Source organism: Sinocyclocheilus grahami, unplaced genomic scaffold (genome assembly GCF_001515645.1).
Source record: "Sinocyclocheilus grahami isolate Dianchi unplaced genomic scaffold, SAMN03320097.WGS_v1.1 scaffold89.1, whole genome shotgun sequence".
Taxonomy (NCBI): domain Eukaryota; kingdom Metazoa; phylum Chordata; class Actinopteri; order Cypriniformes; family Cyprinidae; genus Sinocyclocheilus; species Sinocyclocheilus grahami.
In genome coordinates this window covers 1576200-1590155 of record NW_015505268.1, presented here as the reverse complement: position 1 = coordinate 1590155, position 13956 = coordinate 1576200, and the positions used below count along the sequence as shown (strand labels likewise).

At 35.6% G+C, this 13956-nt stretch overlaps 1 protein-coding gene across 1 annotated transcript in view; it reads left to right on the top strand.

Annotated features, from left to right (window-relative positions):
* LOC107587113 (storkhead-box protein 1-like) overlaps positions 1-11273 on the top strand; it is a 24427-nt gene extending 13154 nt beyond the window's left edge. The window contains exons 2-3 of the mRNA XM_016274756.1: positions 10911-11065; positions 11199-11273. Coding sequence (XP_016130242.1) covers positions 10911-11065; positions 11199-11273 — 230 coding nt within the window. The remainder of the gene's footprint in view (positions 1-10910; positions 11066-11198) is intronic.
* Positions 11274-13956: the final 2683 nt, after the last annotated feature.

Here is a 13956-nt window from a genome sequence, read left to right as displayed (position 1 = left end):
TGTGTGTGTGTGTGTGTGTGTATTTATATATACATAATATACACACTACACACACATATAGTAGGCTTGCCATGATAGACTGTGCTGAGGTGATTCCGGTGTTAAGCCGGAACACCGGTTATGTCACTTGCCCACCGCGGCACCGACCCCCACCGTTGTTTTGATTTTTTATAGTAATAAAAATAATTTAGTTCAGTAAAAGAACCGACACTACAATTAAAAACTGAACGCGGCTGCTCAATGCAGCGTGCCGAACGACCGTCGCATCACTGATCAGATTTCATTTATCCAGTGAGGAGAGTGAGCCGAGCTGACAGACAAGAAGAGTGAGGTGAGACAGACAAGATGATCGCGGATGATTTAGTTTCGAAACGAGATTCAAAAGCGCCTGTTTCGCAATATTTTGGATTTTGAAAAGCCTGTTGACTTTTGCCGTTTTGGAAGGTTTTTTTAAACATTCGTTTTTAATTTAATTGGTTCCACATTGTTTGCTGATTTTTACTTTATTTAAACTTAGTCATTTTATTTATTTATTTTGACATCAAGTAGAGCTGCACAATAAATCGCATGCGATATTTAATGCGCATCTTGTCAGAAAGCCGGTTCTGTAATCAGCGGTAAATCTCCATCACATGCGTGCTTTCACATTGAGCAGCATTAACTACACAGCTGCGCTAAAAATCGCACTAATATGAACGTGGTTTTGCGCAACTCGTCAGTGAACAACGGCTCTGTGTAGTTAATGCTGCTCAATGTGAAAGCCCGCAGGTGATGGAGATTTACCGCTGATTACAGAACCGGCTTTACTGATAAGATGCGCATTAAATAGCGCATGCGATTTATCGTGCAGCCCTAACATCAAGGTGTATGCCGTGCCTCCAAGCTTTCTTACTCGTTTTGCTAATAAACGTTCTACGTTTCTTATTTATTTGGTTATGTATTATACATGTTTACTTAGCCTATTTCCAGTTTTGTATACCTATTTAAACTCTAAGTTATTTGTTATTTTCTATTAGGCATAGCCTGCCCTATAGCATGGTGTATTTTTATTTGTTTTGTTAATAAAAGTTCTATGTTTTAAATATAGGCTAAAGTGAGTTTGACGTTGTATTTTGTTGCATTCAAGCAATTGACGCCGAACTGCTATTTAAAAGCAAAGGAAAGCGAGGAAAAGAGGGGGAATTCAAACTAACTAAAAATTAACAATTGCTTTACACCGAATTGCCGCTATTTGAAAGTGAAAGTAAAATGCGCACGCAGCTTTTACAAGCTATTTGAAAGCGAGGAAAAGAGGGAACGCCCCCGCCCCCGCGGTGATACCGGTATTACCGTTGTTGTCACACGTCGATTAACCGGTGGGAAAATTTCCTCACCGTCACAACCCTAACATATAGTATGTAAACGTTTGTTTTGAATGCGATTAATCTATTTGCAGCCCTATAGAGGGTAGCGTCATTTTACCATTTGAATTTTCAGGCCGAAAATGTGGTGCATCCCTAAAAGTATTTTTGGGCTTTAGGCAACATCTTGATCGCCTTGCACCATTAAAAAAAAAAAAAAAAAAGATACTTTAAACTGAGGAGAGATGTGCTATTACTTTCTTTTTAATCAGACTTTTTTTCTGGACTGGCTAATGATAAAACTTAAGAAACTTAAAATTTAAGAAGGGACATTAGAATATCACAGAGACTTGGGCTGGTAACCTAGCAACAACCCAGACCAGATCCTCCTAGAAACACCCTAACAACCACACAGAATAAAAAAATCTGTCTGTTCCTTTTAGGGCTGGACAATAATTCAATATCAATATATATCGCAATATAATTTTTTTCAGTAACGGTGATATGATTTTTAAACTAATTTCCGATATTTCGATATACGTTACCAGTGTTTCCCATATATTGATTTATTTGTGGCGTTTGACTTCGTGGAATAAACATGAGCACTGCACGTTTCAAAATCAAAACACGGCACGGGTGTTTTATATGAATGTATCTCTGCAGGGAACCGACTGTCTGAAGGAAAGTTTCGATGACATTTTAATTTTTATCTGATAAAGTAGCGTTCATGAGCGGAGCTGCTTTTACAGCCATTACCAGGGAAGATTACAGCCGTTACCAGGGAAACCGCTAGTTTTAGCACTCTAAAAGCGCCTCCTGCTGGCAGAGAATGAATTAGCATTTTCAATAAGCTCGTCTCAGCAACATTTCCATTTTGTTTTTTGCAGCGACTCAGATCACTTTTCATATCCTTTTTTTTCTGACTGAAGCACATTTGTTTCAATCTATAAGAATAATCAGCCTACAATACTAGTCAAAAGTTTTTGAACAGTAAGACTTTTAGATAATTTTTTAAATTGTTTTAAAAGAATTCTCTTTTGCTCAGCAAGGCTGCATTTATTTGATCCAAAGTACAGCAAAAACAGTGCGTGCGCACGTGCGTGTGTGTGTGTGTGTGTGTCTGTCTGTCTGTCTGTCTGTCTGTCTGTCTGTCTGTACAGGCTGATTCCGGGGAGGGGAGAGAAGGCCATGCCCTCAACTGACTATACTGCTCGTAAATCTCACCCCGGGTTTGAGATTTTCCTGTGCAATGATCCAAGACCTTTTTATTGCAGTGAAATCCTGAGCTCAGTAATTATAAGAGAAACTAGAAACCCACTCAGAACAGAATGAGGGCAACATTTAGCTATATATATTTAGCCAGTGCTGCTATGCATTTGCTTTTAACTCGTGACCTGCACTTTGAACAAACTCAAGGAAACCTATGTTTCAAAATATAATTAGCTTTTCCCCCCCATACATCTACAGTATATCCACACATGCTAAAATAGTCTTATTGTAAATTTAACTTTTTTTGTTTAGAGACTTAAGAAATTGTACCATTGCCCTGCATTTTCCGTATTGATGCTGTGTGTGAGCAAAGCCATAAGATTAATGTTTTAAAAGTATGTGCGAGGTTAGGACTCTGACGTAAGCAGTCTGCTGTCAAAGAGTTTGAGCCAATCACAGAGTAATTAAGGAGCTGATGCAATTACCAGATAGTTTTAGTTGTGAATCGCTTAAATTATTTAAAAAATGTATTTTTTTTAGTTGTATTATTTAGTTGTATATATGTATATCAGGGCTCCAGACTAACATTTGAGAGTGCCACCAGTGCCACTAAGTTCTGCAGATGGTGGCGCCAGGAGCAGATTTGGTAGCGCTGGGGGTGGTGTGTGGGTGTATTAAAATATAGATAGTTATCATAAAATTACTATTGTTTTCCAATAATAAGTGCAGTTACTAATAATATTACGTGTTCATTTCTTGTTTATTTTTTCTTTTGTTTATTGTTTATACAGATTTGACAGTAAAGCACTAAGCTTGAGTTAAGATGCATACAGAATTTACTTTTATTATCAACCGTAGCAGGTGCAAAATCAAATTTTTATATAGAAAATGTATATATTCCACTCTTATTTAATGTACCTTTATTATTTTAGTATATGGAACTGACCAACTTCAGTGATTAATTTATGTGTGATTTAGTAGCAAATTGAAGAAAAGTTTGTTTTTCAAGACACTTTGTGACTTTTCTTACTTCATACACAAAAAAGTGTCAAATTCTGACAAAATCTGATTTCTTGACGATTTGATATTTTATAATAGTGATTTTATAATTTCAAAATACAGAGACAAATTAGAAATGAATGACTAATAAGCCAATAAGTGCTCCTCGGTGGCAGTCTACTGGTTATAATTGTGATTTGATGTTTTTTATTTTTATTTTACGTAAGTGTTTGTTTACCACAAAGTATATTTTGGTCATCCCATTAAAAATAACATTCAAACTGGATTATTTTAGAGCTTTAAAGTGCTGGAAATAGTTGTGTGAAATGCTTGAAAGCCATTGAAAAGTGCTTGAATTTCTCTCTCAAAAGGTTGTAGAAACCCTGAAATGAATGATGTAATGCATTCGACTCTTTCTACCACAACACCATGGTTACAGTTAGTGTTACCGCTTCTGGTTTCCTGACGTATGCCAGCGCTGTTTAAAACGGAGAATTCTGTGCAGAATTTGAATGCTTCTCACTGGATCTCGCAGCACTGTTGTCAGTGTCGCGAAATCAACTTTGGCTCCCGAGTAAAACTGGGACAAGTTTGTTTGCGTCGCGGTGTGAGCTGATAAGCGGTCCACGCTGTGCAGCTGAAATGTAGCACGGTTTAATTTCGCGTTCATTTCGTTTGGCGTTTGATGTTTCTCAAATGCAACAGAAATGGCAGCGCTTATGAGTTGAACAACGCGGTGGTCGCGCCAGTGCGACCGCTCACAAAAATTAGTCACACCGGCAGAAAAAAATGGTCGCAGTCTGGAGCCCTAATATATTTTATTTATTAGATTTTTGCATAAAGAAAACATACACACTTTTTTTTGTTTGTTTGTTTTTTTACCATGATGCACTATTAGTCTAAATTTTTGGACTCTATGAAATGACATAAATTGTATTTAAAAAATGACAAATAATGACTATTATTAGGACCAAAATCATGTATCCAAACTTATTATTCAGAACATGTATTTAAAGTAATTCAAAATTCACCCAAATTTTTGATGAAATGTTTTTACATTTTAGTTTTGTGAAGAAAGCAAATCTTCGGACCGAAAAAGTCATGAGAAACATAACGTGTATGTTACAATTTTAAATATAAATGCTGTGAAAGTCACAGTGCAAACAAATCTTACTGACCATAAAATAGGCTTCACTATCTTTAAACAAAATGTAGTTTCTTATTTCTTTCTTTTGATTTTGGGATGAAATACAACCCAGACATGTATTTGACATGTTTTATGAGATTAACCCCTCAGGCTCAGTGATTTTAGTGTCAGCGACTTTTCACTTTTAAGGACGGTAGATTCAACTCATTCTCATGCTGTTCTTTTCTGTTTGGCTCGTGCTGACATGGCAACTGTTGTTGATTGGCATCTTTTCAGATGTGGTCTAGATGCGGGCTGCAGTAGCTATACCAGTATGCCATCTAGTTGGTGATTTATGGATGACTAACTCCAGTCGGACACATTCCAAAGCGCCTGTTTTGTCGGGGGTGGATATTACCACGTTTTCACAAGTAAAGAGTCATAAATTCATGAAGAGAATGTGTTTGGCAATGCTTGCACTCTTGACTCAGTGTGTTTTTGTTGGTCAGATTGCTTAAAAGTTGGCATGATATGAACATAATGATATTTAATAAGATTTTGACAGGTTTGATTTAGGCAAATAACTGTGGATTAGGCTGTAACTCCATAACTGAATTAATACTAGCAAATGGTGTTATACTAGCTTTAAAAGCATTCTCATTGGAGAATTGCAAGGCGACTCGACTTGCTAGAGAGGTAGCGCTTGTGGTGACTCAAAGGGCCGTCATGAAGCTGAGAAATACCAGAGCAGTGCTGTGGGGTCTGTGGTAGTCCCAGCAGTGAGGTCATCCTCATCTCATCCACTTAAGATGGATCAAAAGCAGGCGAGCCCAGCGGAGCTTTGAGGTGCATTGTGCACGGCTCCCCCTTCTGGTGCAGTACTGATAAGATTCATCAAGTGCTTTGCACACTAATCTAAATCCGCCTTACTCATGGCAATCTAACACATCCTGTGATTGCATACATTGTAATGCCTTGAGATTTACCTAAGAGGCTTCATGTATGGGGGAAATCATTCCTCTTGCTTGCTGCTGGATTGTAATTGTGAGCATATATTTGGACAATGTTGAACATCTTCCGGCTCTAAACCTCATGGAGCCAGTGCTTGTAAAATTAAGTTTTCAGGTAATTTAATGCTAGTGAGCAGTGAGGTCATCATGACATCATAACTGTCAATCTTCATTCTAAAGAAATGAGAAAAAACATGTTGTGTTCACTTGTGTTATCTTTTACTAATATTTAAATTAGTTTGATGATCTGAAACATTAAAATGTGACAAACATGCAAAAAAATAAGAAATCAGGAAGTGGGCCAACACTTTTTCACACCACTGTATATATATATATATGTATATGTATGTTTGGACATTATACTAGTATTAATATATTTATTTATGTTTGGACATAAGATATCTTGGACAAGATAAAAATGAACTTGTATTTAAAATCACCCAATTAAAATGTAAAAAAATACAAATGAAGTTAAACATTGAAGTTAACAAAACTTTGGCAAATAGGCTATTTATTTATTTTCGGAAAACACTGGCACAAAAGGTTAGTGAGGGATTTGAATCCTGTGGTTTTTCTCTCTCATTCTGTCCTGTTTAATGAAATTGAATAATGAATTAACGAAGCTGTTGTATTTATGTAATAAATCAGTTCTGACTGACCTCCTGAATTAACCTAAATATCATAAATATATTGCAAAACTACTTCATATTAATTTAAAACAATCATATTAATGTGTCAGGGTTCAGGAATGACTCTGCTGGTGTAATTCACTGTTGCTGTGTCTTGTGGTGTTGGACTGCTTCTCCCCACTAGAGGGCAGAGTCAGAAAGCAATTCATTATCAGTGGTTGGACTAAAGGGACTCTTGATTGTGCATAGTGTTTGAAAGAAATAATAGTCCGTTGGTTCACTGTTGGTGTGATTCTTTCCATACTTTCACAGTATAATGCCAAGAATGATACATCAGTACCAGTAAGCTTTTGCTTTTGTACACTGCTACTCCTAATTAGTCCTTTAACAGTCATGAGGTTTCCCTGTTTTATATCTTAAATTTCCAATTTTTTATTTCTATTTTCTTTAATTGTCTCCTCCTTCCATTTGCAAAAACATGCGGTGGTATTAAAATGGTATATATCATATGCATTCCACTTTAAAAGTTCAGTATTTGCAAATGGTTGTCCCATTTTAGAAAAGTTTTACTCTTCTCAAACAAAACACCCACTCCTGTATGTTCGATCCTCAACGTTTGTGCATACATAATTGCTTTCCATATTCATTGAGTCTGTCTCTCGTTTGATTAATAGTATAGATAATCCATAACAGTCCAGTGTGACCCAATTCCAGCAGATGTGATGACGGACAAATCAGCTGTGTGAATGTTGGTTGTCCTGTTATGTTAATCACATTGGTGTAGTTTGGTATTTTTGTAACTGATATTCAGGCAAATTATCTGGAGAACATGTGTAGGCAACATCAAAATCTCTCAGACACCAAAGAACAATGTGTTTTGAATGAACTTGATTAGAAAATGGCACTTAAGACATTCATAAAGACAGACTGACAGGCCTGTTTTTAGTGGAGTCTTTACAAATACGTTTAGTTCCAGTCAAAGAATTAAAGCAAAGTTTAAAACAATTGCAAACTTGAAAGATGCAGGGAACATTTTATTTATTAGTCATCGTGTGATGTCAGACCATGCATGATATACATTATTAAAGACTAATGCGTTACATGTTGATGGTTTGGTCTATTCATCCGCCTTGATGGATGTGACAGTGAAGTACTGCTTTAGATTTATTCTGCTTTTCAACACTTGAATTGCAGATGACACAACTGGATTCAAGTGAATTTGGCCGTAGCATGTATCTAAGATCAGCCTGTTATTTTTTATTTGTGATTTCCATCTGTTTTGATGTTCCTCCAGTGCTTAATGATGTATACTTTAAAAAGCATTCGTAGGGAGCTTATACTGTCTTTTACCAGAAAGATTCATTGTGTAGTCTTTTCGACCCATGAGTAAGCTCTCTTATTTGAAATGATAACCAACAGTGCTGGGTAGGTTATTTACAAAGTGTAGTCTGTTACTGATTACAAATTACATGATAAAAATTGTGGTCAGTAATGTAATCTAGATTACTCATTTTAGATTATGTATTCTGACTACTTTTGGATTACTTTTAGATTACTTTTGACCTAACTTTTATAGATTTGAATGGGATTATTATTGTTATAAAAAGCAAAGATAAATAAAACGTATTCCATTCTCTGTTATTATGAAATGAATTACTCCAGGGTTTCCCAAACATGGGTAAATGAAAGAACTGCAGAGGGTTTATGAGTTCATGAAAAGATTATATTTAATCAAATTATAAAAATGTAAAATTAAAATGAATAAATTAAATTACAATTTAAATATTTTATTTGTTTACCTGCATGTCAGTGTGACCATTAACTGACATCAGAGAACTTTGAACATGTCAATGTTGTTAAATCATGCTATAATTAACTGAGAGGTGCTTTTTTCCCTTGGATTCAGAAGCATGGGGCGCAAATTAATTTACATGGCCATTCTATATTGTGTATATTCAAAGCTAAACAATATGGCACACACTAGTATGTTTTAGAAAGGAAAATTTAAAAGAGAAAAAAAGAGGAATTAGGAATAATCGATAAATAATAAATAATTTACTGCCGATGTGTGAGAAATTTGTAATTATATAGTAATGAGCATTTTAAAATGTAAAATAATGTATTTACAAGTACTTCATTTTTGGAATCTGACTACGTAACCCAGATTCCATGTAATCAGTTACTACCCAGCAAAGAGACCCACTTGAGGTTGTGGTGTAGAAGTTGCCCACTTTTTAATGTAAGACATGTTAAAATTGTTTTGTGGCTAGAGCACATCAGGGGTTGTGCAATATAGCTAAATATTTTCATCCTTTTGAATATTATTTTATCATTATAAATTTCAACATGTAACCTGTTTGCGCTGAATTGCCAAAATAGGGTAACTTTTATTTTTGCTTTTTTGTTTTTTTTGGTGCCAATTAGAATCCGAATCCAAATCATTTTGAAATTAGATGATGTAAGAACTAAAATATGATTTAAAATACCCAAACATTTTCCCACACTTTTTTCCCTACACTAAATTTACACAGGATAAAAAATATTTAATCATTTTGATGTACAGTCGTGGTCAGAATTATTGGCACCCTTGGTAAATATGATCAAAGAAGGCTGTGAAAATAAATCTGCATTGTCAATCATTTTGATCTTTTATTAAAAAAAAACACTCTAACCTTTCATTGAACTAAAACAATTGAAAATGGGGGAAAATCTCATTATGAAATGTTTTTTCTCAAATACACGTTGGACACAATTATTGGCACCCCTAGAAATTCTTAAGAGTAAAATATCTGTGAAGTATATTCCCATTCATATTTACAATTTTGAGCATACCAGGGTGATTATGAACATGAAATTGTCCAGCCATGGCTTCCTGTTTCACAGGAATATAAATAGGAGGGAAAACAAAGCCCAAATTCCCTTAATCATCCATCACAATGAGAAAAACCAAAGAATATATTTCTGATGTGCAGTAAAAGATAATTGAGCTTCACAAATTAGAAAGTGACTTTAAGAAAAGAGCTAGAGCAGTGAAAATTCCCATTTCCACCATCAGGGCAATAATTAAGAATTTCCCATCAACAGAAAATGTTACAAATCTACCTGGAAGAGGACGTGTGTCTATATCGTCCTAATGCACGGTGAGGAGGAGAGTTTGATTGGCTAAAGACTCTCCAAGGACCACAGCTGGAGAATTGCAGAAAATAGTTTAAAAAAAAAATCAAACAGCACCTACACCACATGTTGTTTGGGAGGGTTTCAAGAAAAAAAATCAAGAAAAGAAAATGCTCTCATCCAAAAACAATCCCCAGCATATTCTGTTGTCATACACGACTGGAACTTCAAATGGGACTGGCTTCTATAGTCAGATGTAACTAAAAAATTAGCTTTTTAGCAACAAACAATTTTTGGGGGTTTGGTGCACACAGGGATAAAAAGTACCCCATGTGTACAATGAAATACACTGCTGTATTTTTAATGTCATGGGCCTATATTTCTGCTGGAGGTCCTGGACATCTTGTTTAGATATGCCATGTCTTTGATTCTATCAAATACCAACAGATAAAAAAATCTAAAAGTGACTGACTCTGTTAGAACTCTTATAATGGGCCATGTTTGGATCTTCCAACCGGACAATAATCCAAAAACAAACCTTAAAAACAACACAAAAATGGGTCACTGGGCACAAAACCAAGCTTCTGCTATGGCCATTCCAGTCCTCTGACCTGAACCCTATAGAAAATGAGTGTGGTGAACTGAAGAGAAGCACCAACATGGAGCTGGGAATCTGAAGGGTCTGGAGAGATTCTGGATGAAGGAACGGTCTCTGATCTATTGTCAGGTGCTCTCTAACCTCATCAGGCATTATAGGAGAAAACTCAAGAGCTATTATTATGCCAAATGGAGGTTTCAAAAAGCATTGAATAAAAGGGTGCCGTTAATTGTGTCCAATGTGTATTAGAGAAAAACATTTATGTCATAATGATATTTCCCCCCATTTTAAATTTTTATTCTCCAATGAAAGGTTAGATTTATGTGAATTTTTGAAATAAAAGATCAAAATGATTAATAATGCAGATTAATTTTCACAGCCTTCTTTGATCATATTTACCAAGGGTGCCAATAATTCTGACCACGACTGTATATTCACTAATATACTAACTAGCAAAATATTTTTACTTACAAATTGCTGTAAAACTTTAATATACACTACCTTTTAAGTTTAGGGTCTATACATTTTTTTTAAAATAGCTAAATGCAAATTTACTGATTTACTGTCACTTTTGATAAGTTTTATGTGTAGAAAGTATAATGCAATAAAAATCTACACTACCATTCAAGAGTTTATTATAAAATAATGCCTAGAACTGATTCACTTAAATGGATCATTTGAACTGATTCACATTAATGTAACAATTCTTTTGAGGCAAGAAAGTTTTGTATTGCTAGTCAAATCTAATCTAAAAGTCTTTAGAAGAAAAAAAAAAAAAAAGAGTATAAAGCAGCATCATTTATTTCACCACCAAAATCACCACTAATACTTCATGAATATTTTCTATATAGCCTAGTCCTTCAACACACATGCCTTTCATTGCAGCGTCGCTCCAGTGGGTTCCATTGGGTTCTTATGTCATCTGGAAGACATCCTGTGAGTGCTATGGCAACTGCGGAACAGGGGACACTGGCCAAATGATTCCGGAACTCAATCCCAGGTCTTCTCTCACAGAAGAAAAACAAAGCTTTAAATTCTTGGCTCGGATTTCTTTGTTTTCTTTTGCCTTGTGACCTGGAGTTATGAATGGACTGCTCAGGCGGGCCAGATGACATTCACTCACACATTGGCTTTCACCCTTTTTGAATGTCCTCACTTCTCTTTCTTTCCTAGAAATTCAAGGTGGTCTCCAAATTTGGAGGTTTAGATGCTTTCTTGACCAGAAAAGGGGCTCAGCATAGCATTTAGTGCTGTAACTAGAGGTAGATTTGTACATTCTGTGTGGGGCATATGCAGTTTACAGGGTGATATGGGTGGTTGCTAAGTGGTTGCTCACTAGTCTCTAGATATAGCTTTCAGCTGCAAGGTGAAAATCATTAGTCGTCTTTTTTTTTTTTTTTTTTTTTTTTTTTTTTACTGAAGGCAGAATTAAATTCTTTAAAATGGCATATTTCAAATGCTACTTGTTTCTGTAGTCTGTCTTGGGCATTCAAATGTCTGGATACAGCATGTAGTAGTTTCCAAGAAAATATCCGCCATTCCTCATAAAATTCATACACTATAATTCAGCCGGTTAGACGGCGCTCTAATGTTGTGAGTACTGAATCACTTCTCCAGTGAGTGAGAACAAAATCATCAGGTTTTCATTATTCCTGCAATTTTGTTCCTGAATAAGGAGTCTTTTAATAATGATGATTATAAACTAATGACTATCACAACAATGATAGAATCTGTAGCCTGGATTCGTCCCCTCATTAAATCAAATAATGTATATGAAAAGCTTTCCAGCTTGTTGGAACACACCCTAGCCATACACACCATATGTGTGTGTGAGAGAGATGTCTTGTTATTCTAGCTGATTAAAGCATTGATTGCAACTATTTTTAAATGTTCAGGTTGCCAGTTTGCTGCAGGGTGTTGGCAAATCTCTCATCATCCATCACCTGGATAAGAAACAATGCAGAAAATGAGTAGCTCACTCAAAATAATGCACGTCATTTATTCACCTTCTTGTCGTTCAAACTCTAAATTATTGTCTGTCTTCAGAGAAACTCAAAAGGAGATGTTAGGCAGCATGTCTAAGTTGCTCTTTTCTATAAAAAGAGCAAAGATTATCTTTAAAAAATAAAGCATAAATTGTCCATACGACTTGTGAGCTCAAAAACTCATATTTTTGCAAACAAATGTACACTACCATTCAATGTTTTGGGTCAGTAATTGTTTTTTTCTTCAAAAAAATGAATAATTTATTTAGTAAGGATGCAGTAAATTGATCAAAAATGACAGTAAAGCCCCGTTCACACCAAGAACAATAACTATAAAGACAACTATTTTAGCGTCCACACCAGCGAACGATATCATCTGTTTATTCTAATTCTATTCGTCTGCCGCTTTAAATTCTCGAGCTCATTACAGCAGGATGGATTCTGATTGGCTGTCAATTTTTTTTTTATCATTCATCAGCTGGGAAAAAAAAAGTTTTGAAAGTGATCCCAACGATATAGTTTATCTTTGTCTTTATCGTTATAGTTGTGGTGTGGACTCTGCTATTCTTTAATATTGAGAACGATTTTTAGAACTATATCTTTATCGTTATCTTTATAGTTATTCTTGGTGTGAATGGGCCTTTAGACATATAATGTTTCAAAACATTTCTGTTCTTTTAAAATATTTTCTATTAACCGAATCATGATTTCCACAAAAATATGAAGCAGCACAACCGTTTTCAACACTGATAATAATAAGAGATGTTACTTGAGCAGCAAATCAGCATATTAGTATGATTTCTGAAGGATCATGTGGCACTGAAGACTGGAGTAATGATGCTGAAAATTCAGCATTACATGAGTAAATTACATTTCAATAAGATTTTGTAATAAGATTTCACAATATTACTGTTTTTGTGATCAAATAAATGTGTTTTGGTGAGCTCAAGCACTTTTCAATATTACAAGATAATCTCATAAATTTCAATTGCGGCCATGCATGTTTAGATCTGCAGTAATGTGATGGAGAACAAATTCTGATGATTTGTTTTGTTTCGTTGAAGAAAGAAAATAATACATGGGGAGTAAATTATGACAAAATGTTCCTTTTAGGATGAACTATTCCTTTAATTCCTAAAATATTCTGTCAAGTCTAACACGTAATGAAGATATGTATGCCTCTGCTATTGCTCAGTGAAGCCCATTTTAGGCGATATAAAACAATTTCTCACTTTTTAAGTGTTTGCACATGTCTAAACTGTATTTTTATGAAACTGAGCCGTGTTGTTTTAAATCGGAGCCTAAAAAAGGTTTTTATTTTCTTTAATTTTATTATATTCTGCCATGATAGCGTGTTTCCAAACTACACACAGCTGAGCTGAAATTGTCCTAGTCCAGAATGTCTGCCGTGAGTTACAACAAAGCAGGGACTCCTAAATCAACCCTGGATGCGAGTCTGGCCCTGGACCCCGGGAATAAATTACTCAAATATTATATTGCTCAAATCATGATGAAGTTTCCTCTCCAGGCTACGAGCCAATGCCCATGTGCTTCACCGCTGTGGAAACAGAGAGTTGAATGAAAGCAGTGGAGATTTCAAAGTATCAGTGACCGTATCTCAGACGATTTTGACTGTTGATGAACAATTCGAGAGAAAGGCAGGACTCTCGTTTAAGTTTTTTGGACATGACTCAAATTGGCCTCGCCAAACGTATGGTGCTCTCATTAAGACCTCTACGATAAAACTTTCGCTGCTGCGCTCATTGCTAAACCATGATTAGCCTTGGCGAGAAGCGCTATGGGGCCCTCAGAGAGACACGGCATGTATTAATGCCAGCCAAGTGCTTAACTTAATGCCACGGTGCCATGGAGAGGGTTTGGACCAAATCGCTTTACAATCAGACCATGAAAGTAGGGCTCTGTATGTTTGAAGCCAGAATGCATGG